Source organism: Panicum hallii, chromosome 3 (genome assembly GCF_002211085.1).
Source record: "Panicum hallii strain FIL2 chromosome 3, PHallii_v3.1, whole genome shotgun sequence".
NCBI classification, from domain to species: Eukaryota; Viridiplantae; Streptophyta; class Magnoliopsida; order Poales; family Poaceae; genus Panicum; species Panicum hallii.
The window spans coordinates 13,146,493-13,155,528 of record NC_038044.1 but is presented as its reverse complement, the minus strand read 5'-3'; the positions used below and the strand labels follow the sequence as shown (position 1 = coordinate 13,155,528).

The window sequence follows — 9,036 nt, the reverse complement described above, 5'->3', positions numbered from 1 at the left end:
GACTCCAGCCAGGAGACAGACAGACGGCGAGCGCCGAGCGGGGCACGAGAGAGAGAGAGAGAGAGAGAGAGAGAGAGAGAGAGCCGAGAGAGCGAGAGGCCCCCGTGTTGTGGGTCGAGATTTTCCGCGCGTGAGGGGCGGGCAGAGCAAAGTAGAGGCGGAGCGGAGCGCCGGGCCCCCGTGCCTTCTTCTTCTTCCCCGTCCGGCGGACCACTCGGCACCTGCGCCATGGGCTGCGCGTCGTCGAGGCAGTTCGGGGCGCGCGCGGCGGGGCACGTGGAGCCCGAAGTGCTCGCGTCCGATACCTCATGTGAGTACAGTATCTCATCCCCTGCCCGCGCGGCATCAGCAGCAGCTCCATTAAGTTCTTGGCAAGCAGCAGCAGCAGCAGCAGCTCCATTATATTATTGCTCGATAGATTTCGTGCTGACGAGTAGTGGTGTCTTGTCGGCAGTCACGGTGAACGAGGTGGAGGCGCTGTACGAGCTGTACAAGAGGATGAGCTTCTCCATCATCAAGGACGGTCTCATCCACAAGGTATAATCGGATAGCTTCACCATTTCATCCATCTCCGTCTCGAAATCGGCCGCTCGCTCATTGCCCGGCCTGATGGGTGTTTTTGTCTTTGCCAGGAGGAGTTCCAGCTCGCCTTGTTCAGGAACAGCAAGAAAGCCAACCTCTTCGCCGACAGGGTGAGTGAGCAGACCGTCTCTCTCCCCTCTGCCCATTGGCAGCAGGCAAGCGACGACCGTGCGCCACTAAACAGCTCGATTTTTCATGTTATCTGCGGCAGGTCTTCGATCTGTTCGATCTCAAGCGGACTGGGGTGATCGATTTCGAGGAGTTCGTGCGGTCGCTCAGCGTCTTCCACCCTAAAGCGCCCACATCGGAAAAGACAGCGTGTACGAACTTTCCACCCCGGCCCGTGCGTATTCGTACCCTTTCTCGTGCGTGCTAGCTGGGGGATTTGACATGTTTGATTTGGATTTCCCATCCTCCGTGCAGTCGCGTTCAAGCTGTATGATCTGAGGGGGACAGGTTACATCGAGAAAGAAGAGGTGAGCATTCTTCTTCTCTTTTCCAATGCAACATACAGCTAGGGTTTTACGATTTCCACTCGTGCATCTGGACGCTGCATTGTATTGGGTTCATCCTAACTAAAATAGTCACCGTGTTCTTCCAAACAGCTCAGGGAGTTGGTCCTGGCGCTTCTAGACGAGTCTGATCTCTGCCTTTCAGATAGCAACGTCGAGGCGATTGTGGACAATGTAATTGATGATACTTAAGGATGATACTGTACTAGTACTGCTTTTCAAGTGCTTGTTTGCAAGATCTCATTTTTATTCTAACATGTATTTTGTGCCGCTCTGTTTGGACTTTGGATTGCAGACATTCAGTCAGGCGGACTCGAATGGAGATGGCAAGGTAGATCCTGAGGAGTGGGAGGAATTCGTGAAGAAGAACCCGGCAGCGTTGAGAAACATGTCACTCCCCTACTTGCAGTGAGTAGCGCATGCATCTCCCCTAGGAATCGTACTATTTCTCAAGTTGTTGTTCCTTTCCTTTCCTTTTCAAGTGATCTTTTCTTCAAAAGGAGAAAATAAAACTGATTACTTTCTGAATTGTTGCTGATTGTTCAGGGACATCACCATGGCGTTTCCCAGCTTTATAACGCGTTCAGAAGCCAAATACTGACTGAAATAGTCGGGTAGAGCAGCGTATGAGCAAGCATAGTTGCATCAGCTCCAGTATGCCTAACTTTAGCTGCAACGGGGTGCATGAGGTATGTTGCATACGCCGCAGCCTAACGAGACGATGACGATGACGAAAAAATGCATCTGAATGTTAAGCTTCAGATGATAACCAGGACCAGGCAATGATCTTCTGCGCATGTAAATAGGATCAGCAAGCTTGTTCGAAGCAGCAGTGCCTGAGTTCACAAGCTAGCTGCTCTCTCACTGCTGAAAATACTTCCGTCTAAAATCTTGTGTGTAGTTGACTAGTTGTAATTGTAAGGAAACAATAAGTTGTGAGCAGTTGGTGTTGTAGCTATGTTTTTCTTTTTTGAAAGATCCGGACCATTCCGCATTCATTAATAAGAAGGAGAAATAGAGTTTTACAAGCGCGAGGCGCGTAAATAAACCATATACAATCCCCGCTTGGCAGACCGCCAGCCGGGGCAAAAAGACTGACGTGATTACTCGCTATACTAAAAGCAACCAGAGCTGCTAAGGATTTAGGCTCTTCTGGTTCCGGAGGGCTAAAATTTAGTTCAATAAAAAATCTTACTATTTAAAAGTATTAAATAAATTTGTTTATAAAACCTTTTCACATATGGATGCTAATCCGCGTGAGTCTAATTAATTTATGATCTGCTATGATGATGCTACAGTAACCATCCGCTAATCATAAATTAATATACCTCATTAGATTCGTTCCGCGAATTAACCCAGAAGTTCTGCAATTAATTTTATAATTAGACTTTATTTAATATTTCTAGATAAAATTTTATTTAATACTTTTAAATAATAAAATTTCTTTTGTTTGAAACCAAACATCTCGTTAGCCCCTGCAGCCACCCACAATCTGGCCGTGTCGCGCACTTCATCAACAAGTTGTTGGACTGTCTGTCGGGTGTCCTGGAAAATACGGTTGTTTCTTTCTTTCCAGATGAGAGTCCAAATGGCTAGAATTACCAGAGAACGCACTCCCTTTGGGTTTGCTTCCTGTGCTGTCAGGGAGATGAACCAAGATTGTATGTGAACCTCATTCCAATGCTGGGGAGAAAAGCTTAAGCAAGAAGCCCAGGATGAGAGCGTGGACCAGAATGCCCGGGAGAAGGGCCACTCGATCATGAGGTGGTGACTAGTTGTAGCTATGTATTGCTTATGGACTTCAGCAGGTTAGCTGCTGAAGTGGTTCCGTCGTTTCTGCTGCGTGTAGTTGTAAGAAGCAGCATGACTGGTGACTGGTGACGAAAGCTAATGTCTTTTATTAGTGCCCATGCAGGCATACACCACACACATCAATTTCCCTGCATCTGCCAAATTGTCAAAGGATCATATGGGCTTGACATGGCCCCGGATGAGAAAGTCTGTCCATGGGCCAGTATCCAAACACACACAATCTTCTTGGTAAAAGCATCATTTTTTTCACTTCATTTTATTTTATTTGCAGAGAGAGAGAGAGAGAGAGAGAGAGAGAGAGAGTACAGGCCATTCACTGCTCACCGCAATTTGTACAGCCCTTGAGATATCAAACTCCCTTGTGACACTAGTATCTAGTATACCAGCAACACCAGTACAGAGCTCGCCCTACCACCGTCCCACTCGGCCTTGAGGAAACGCTGCGGCCTGCACCCTGCAGGCGCGGTAAAAGCGAGAGCCAGTCTTGGCGCGAGGCGCGAGCTCGACGAGAACCCTCGCGGGATCTGCTGCGGTTCAGGCCGTGCGTGTGCGAGCTGCCATGCGTGTACGAATGCCATTGCCATCTTCAGAAGGATCAAGGATGGATCGGTCTGGTGCGCTGGGGCCCGGGCATCCAGAGCTGCGCGAACTTGACCTTGGAGACGCTCTGCAGCACCTCGAAGGGCGTTACGTCCCCCTTCACCACCACCTTCTTGCTCTCCAGGTCCACCTCGAACCATGTCACGCCTGCAGGCACCACCAGACCAACATGATAACACTGTTGCCGTTTCTTCAGAGATCGATCCGATCGATCTCTTCCGGATAAAGCCTAGTAAAGTAAACATTTAACAGGGTGCGCGGCGCTCTGAAGAATATCGATCTATTGGCAAATGGGGCGATGGATGTGGATGTGTGATGCGAGGCATTCAGATTCAGACATGTGCGCAGGACGAGCATGTGCTTCGCGGGGTCGCTTCGCTGGGGAACAACCCGGGGAAGGGCTACCGCGCGCTACAGTGCCAATGACAGATCAGCGAGCGGCGATGAGACGACGGTTGCAGCGAATGCTTGGGCCCCGGCCCCAACCCCAATCGACCGATGGCCAATGGCCAAGGCATGTCCGCGAATGGCGAGGCACGCGACGCGATTTGATCGCTGACGAGACCACGAACTGATGACCCTGAGACTTTGCTTGAGCAGCGGCCCAGTAGGCAGCAGCAGTGGTGCGGGATGGTATCATGGTACAGTGCTGCCACAGCGCCACTGCTCTATGGAGTGCGTACACACTAGTATCATACGGCGGCAGCATTCAATGCAACTTCTCCGGACCAATAAATGCCGATCTCCTCCCAGCTGCGCCATCGATTGGATCGGGACGAACAGGTGACGTCCTGCGCCGCTGAAGATATAGCCGGGATCGTGATCGCGATGGATCGTCTTCAGGCCGAGAGGATCGGATCGGGGTTAGATACAGCGCCATGGCAGGATGCAGGGTCGCGGCGATGCAGAAGCAGCGCAGCGTGCCGGAAGAACAGGTAAACCGATCGCCGGTGCGTAAAGGCACCGGGCTCGATGGTCGCCGACTCGCCGTACCACGCGTCAGCAGCCTCGATCGGTAAAATAGATATTTTAGTTTCTCGACTTTATTTCGAGGATCAAGCTTATTTTTCAACTTTCAAATTGGTTTCACCCAACTTTTGTTTTTGAGCTTTTAAGGTCAAACTCGTCTTTGTACTGATATTACACTCTATAATAATATGAGATAAATATAAAATATCTTTTCTACCCTTGGTTTTTCCCTCCTCAATTTCCACCATTTTGTGTTACTATTTCGCTCAACTTTCCGCAATATTTTATATGGTGGTACGTGCTTTAATTTTACTCTTCATGTGTTCGGCAATATAATACGATGCATGGGTAAATAAAATTCTATGTTCCAAATTAAACACTTGTAATGTTCAGCTCTTAAATAAATTTAGAAGGGAATGAATTAAATGTAAAGATGACTTTTTCATAAATCTCATATTATTATGAAGTATAATATCAGCATAAGGATGATATTATTATAAAGTATAATATCAGCATAAGGATGAGTTTGATCTAAAAATGAAAGTCGAGAGATTATATTGGCCAATCTAAAAGTTGAGGGATAAACTTAACCCTTTGCTTAAAGTTGAGGGACTAAAACGTCTATTTTACCGCCTCGATTGGTAAGGGGTTTTTTTCCCCGGTGGACATCACGGAAGAAGAAAACACTGCCTTTGCCGGTCCCAAGCCCGCGATGAGAAAATGTGGCGGGTTGTGTTAGGTTTGGCGAACCAGCGTAAAAAATCAGCCGCTCAAATAGAAATGAAACCCATAAGAAATTCGTTGGGGCGTAACCCTCTTAGCGACGCGCTACATCAGAACCCGGGTGTGGTGTTAAATGGGCAAGGGCCGGGTCGTCATCCCCTCAGGGGCGCGTCGTATCGTGATCCGGGTACGATGATAAGTGAGCAAGGGTCGGGTCGTCGCAGCCTCTATGGCGCGCTACATCTGCGCTCGGGTGTAGTGAAAAATGAGCAAGGGTCTTCACATTTCTCTCGACGGGTGCGAAGTGTAAGGAAGCTAGCCGAGCCAACTAGGATTTGTCTAGGTAGTTGGAACGTAGGGTCTCTAACAGGTAAGTTAAGAGAACTAGTCGATGTAACAATTAGGAGGCGTGTAAATATTGTATGCGTGCAGGAGACTAAATGGAAGGGCCAGAAGGCGAAGGAGTTGGACGACTCATTTGATGATACCAACAGATGCTTTGTGAGGAGGATTCAGAAGGCAGAGATCGGGGAGACTTTGAAGAGGATGAAGGGAGGTAAAGCGATGGGTCCTGATGGCATCCCCATTGAGGTGTGGAGATGCCTGGGTGAGAGGGCGGTAGTATGGTTAACTAGGGTTTTTAACCTAATTTTCTGGTCAAACAAGATGCCGGAGGAATGGAGGAGAAGTATATTAGTACCGATCTTTCAGAACAAGGGAGATGTTCAAAGTTGTACTAACTATTGGGGGATTAAGCTGATGAGCCATACAATGAGGCTTTGGGAGAGGGTTATCGAGCATCGCCTAAGAAGATTGACAAGGGTGACCCAAAACCAGTTTGGGTTCATGCTTGGGAGGTCGAGCATGGAGGCGATTTTCTTAGTACGACAGTTGATGGGGAGATATAGAGAGAAGAAGAACTTACACATGGTCTTTATTGACTTAGAGAAGGCGTATGACAAAGTACCGAGAGACGTCATGTGGTGGGCCTTGGAAAAACACAAAGTCCCAACTAAGTATATTACCCTCATCAAGGATATGTACAAGGATGCGATGACTTGTGTTCGAACATGTGATGGCGATACCAGTGACTTTCCAATTAAAATAGGACTACATCAGGGGTCAGCATTGAGCCCTTATCTATTTACTTTGGTGATGGATGAGGTCACAAGGGACATACAGGGTGATATCTCTTGGTGTATGCTCTTTGCTGATGATGTTGTGCTAGTTGATGAGAGTAGGGCAGGGGTTAATATGAAGTTAGAGCTGTGGAGACACACGTTAGAGTCGAGGGGGTTCAGACTGAGTAGGACCAAGACCGAGTATATGATGTGCGACTTTAGCCCGACTAGGCATGAGGATGGGGACGTTAGCCTCGAAGGTTAAGTGGTGGTCAAGAAGGATACTTTTCGGTATTTAGGATCAATGCTTCAGAAAGATGGAGACATTGATGAAGATGTTAGGCATAGAATTTCAGCCGGTTGGTTGAAGTGGCGGTAGGCTTCTGGCGTCCTCTGTGATAAGAAGGTGCCACAGAGGCTAAAAGGTAAGTTCTATAGGACGGCGATTCGCCCGGCGATGCTATACGGTGCTGAATGTTGGCCTACAAAAAGGCGACATGTCCAGCAACTGAGTGTAGCAGAGATGCGTATGCTGCGTTGGTTCTGCGGGCATACAAGAAGGGATAGAGTCCGGAACGAAGAGATTCGAGATAGGGTCGGGGTGGCACCTATCGAGGAGAAGTTGATTTAACATCGGTTAAGATGGTTTGGACATGTACAACGGAGGCCTCCTGAGGCGTCGGTGCGTAGTAGAGTTTTAAAGCGGGACGATAATGTAAAGAGAGGTAGAGTTAGATCTAGACTAACTTGGGATGAGACGGTTAAGAGAGACCTTAAGGAGTGGAATATCGCTAAGGAATTAGTTATGGATAGGAACGCTTAGAGATTAGCGATTAACGTACCTGAACCGTGACCTTTGTTACTTTTTGTTTTACCCGTAACTCTTCCATTGTCTTGTGCCCTTTCTGTGTTTCTTATTCTTGTTTTCTGTAGGTTTCATCTCTAGCCTACCCCAACTTGCTTGGGACAAAAGGCTAAATTGTCGTTGTTGTTGTGACATCACGGAAGGAGAAAGATGCCTGCAGCCTACCCCCTTTATCCAGCGGTTGGAGACGAATAGAAGACATCTGATGAGGTATGGTTGGTCTTGCTTGCATTGGTTCGAAATGGGTGTAGAAATTTGGCTGTCCAATGCAAATAAAGTGGCAGCAGGCTCAGAGACAAGGGAGAAGGGACAGGTGTACACCGAGAAGGGACTGTGGTTTTGCTACCTGACAAGTATCGAGAGTAGCCTAAGTTTGGCATGAATCTGGAGTTGAATTCAGTTTGACAGGCAAATAGAGCGACTTTGGTGGTAACAGAGTAGACGCTCTTGCATTGCAGTGAACAAGGAGATGGAGATTGGTACCGTACCTTCCATCTTGGAGATGTGCTTGTGAACCTTCTTGGCGCAGCCGTTGCAGTGCATGGACACCCTCAGCTCCACCGTCTGCATCACACATCAAGCATATAGCAAGACGAAGAAAAACACACCAGACAATGCGATGGTGCAACAAGCACTCGGTTGCGACATTGCCACACTGCAACTCATGGCGGTGGAGAAGCTGTATGTACCTTGGGCTGTAGATGGAAGCCGAGCGTCCTGGTGCCGTCGACGAGGTCCCTGAGGCGCAGCACCTGGTCCTGCAGCTGCTGCTGCCGGCGGCGACCGCTCGCCACCAGCGCCTCCCTCTCGACGGCCGCGTCCTCCTCGTCCTCCAGCGCGCGGACGCACACGCAGCCGCCCGCGCACTGCAGGGAGGAGGAGAAGCAGTCCAGGACCCTGCCGATGCGCAGCCGCCGCCTCATCGCCGCCGTGCCCTCCACTACCTAACCACCCTCTCGCCCCCACTCTACTATACAAGCAAGGCAAATGCGTCGACGACGATCTCTTAACGTGGACGGGAGAGAAGCAGGCAACGTTGTACTCCCTCTCGTCGAGGTTGGGGGCGAGATCTAGCTAGCCACTTATGCAAGGTAAATGAAGGCTGGGTGCAGCGTCCATGGGCGCCACCTCTGTCTAGGCTCTGGCTCTGCTTCCTGCTGCAAGAGATCAGCGAGAGGCTGGTACGCCGTACGCGAGGAGTAGGTCAGTGGCTAGACCTACCCCTACCAGGTACCAACAGTGCCTGCTCGATACCTCGATCAGTGGTAGGGCTCGTCTTGCTCATGTAGTCATGTAGATTATATGCGTCTCCGATCAGCTTACGAGCGAAGGGTTAAGGGCGACAGCTAATTTTGCAGCTGGGGAACCCCCAAGGGAGACAAGCTGCCGATCTCTCCATGTGACAATGTGCTTGCATAGTTGTTCGACCACTAGATGACAATGTCTTTGGGAAAGCTCAATCATTGGTTCTGAAGAGCGATCTGCGAGTGAAAGGCCATGTCGCCCATTGGCTGGCCGGATTGTTTGTTAAGATCCAAGAACCAGAAGCGAAGAAAGAGAGGGACCCTAAATGGCTAGGCTAATCGAGTTCTACCCCATGGGCTGCGTTTGAGATCCAGTGCAGGTGCTGGTCCTGCTCCAAAGCTTGATGCTGTGGGATCGGAGGACAGGGGACGCGCACTGGTCTGGGCACTGGACCAGCACACACAATCCTGTTGGATTTGCCAGCGATACGGCATGGCTCTGTTCGCTCTGCTCTCGTTTAGTGATGCAAAGGCAGTAGTCGTACACGCACTGAACTCAATCAAAGCCCGATGCATGCATTGGCTCAGATTAAACGTGCATTTGTTCT

At 49.4% G+C, this 9,036-nt stretch overlaps 2 protein-coding genes across 2 annotated transcripts; one reads left to right on the top strand and one right to left on the bottom strand.

The window, feature by feature from the left end:
- On the top strand, positions 1–2,096 carry LOC112886052 (calcineurin B-like protein 4). Its single transcript, XM_025951804.1, has 8 exons — positions 1–310; positions 455–537; positions 633–692; positions 794–902; positions 1,006–1,058; positions 1,188–1,268; positions 1,390–1,502; positions 1,641–2,096. Exons 1-8 carry the CDS (start codon positions 229–231, stop codon positions 1,693–1,695), a joined length of 636 nt encoding a protein of 211 aa, XP_025807589.1. The 5' UTR covers positions 1–228; the 3' UTR covers positions 1,696–2,096.
- Positions 2,097–3,044: 948 nt separating this feature from the next.
- Positions 3,045–8,460, bottom strand: LOC112887300 (heavy metal-associated isoprenylated plant protein 37-like). Its single transcript, XM_025953440.1, has 3 exons — positions 7,874–8,460; positions 7,673–7,748; positions 3,045–3,653 (listed from the first exon to the last, which is right to left on the bottom strand). The coding sequence occupies exons 1-3, from the start codon at positions 8,105–8,107 to the stop codon at positions 3,502–3,504; spliced, it is 462 nt and encodes a 153-aa protein (XP_025809225.1). The 5' UTR covers positions 8,108–8,460; the 3' UTR covers positions 3,045–3,501.
- Positions 8,461–9,036: the final 576 nt, after the last annotated feature.

Coding starts and splice junctions, on each gene's coding strand:
- LOC112886052 (XM_025951804.1), top strand. CDS start 229: ATGGGCTGCGCGTCGTCGAGGCAGTTCGGGGCGCGCGCGGCGGGGCAC. Junction 1,059..1,187: donor GTTACATCGAGAAAGAAGAG/GTGAGCATTCTT, acceptor TCTTCCAAACAG/CTCAGGGAGTTGGTCCTGGC. Junction 1,269..1,389: donor TCGAGGCGATTGTGGACAAT/GTAATTGATGAT, acceptor TTTGGATTGCAG/ACATTCAGTCAGGCGGACTC.
- LOC112887300 (XM_025953440.1), bottom strand. CDS start 8,107: ATGAGGCGGCGGCTGCGCATCGGCAGGGTCCTGGACTGCTTCTCCTCC. Junction 7,749..7,873: donor GCTTCCATCTACAGCCCAAG/GTACATACAGCT, acceptor TGTGTGATGCAG/ACGGTGGAGCTGAGGGTGTC. Junction 3,654..7,672: donor GCACATCTCCAAGATGGAAG/GTACGGTACCAA, acceptor TGGTGCCTGCAG/GCGTGACATGGTTCGAGGTG.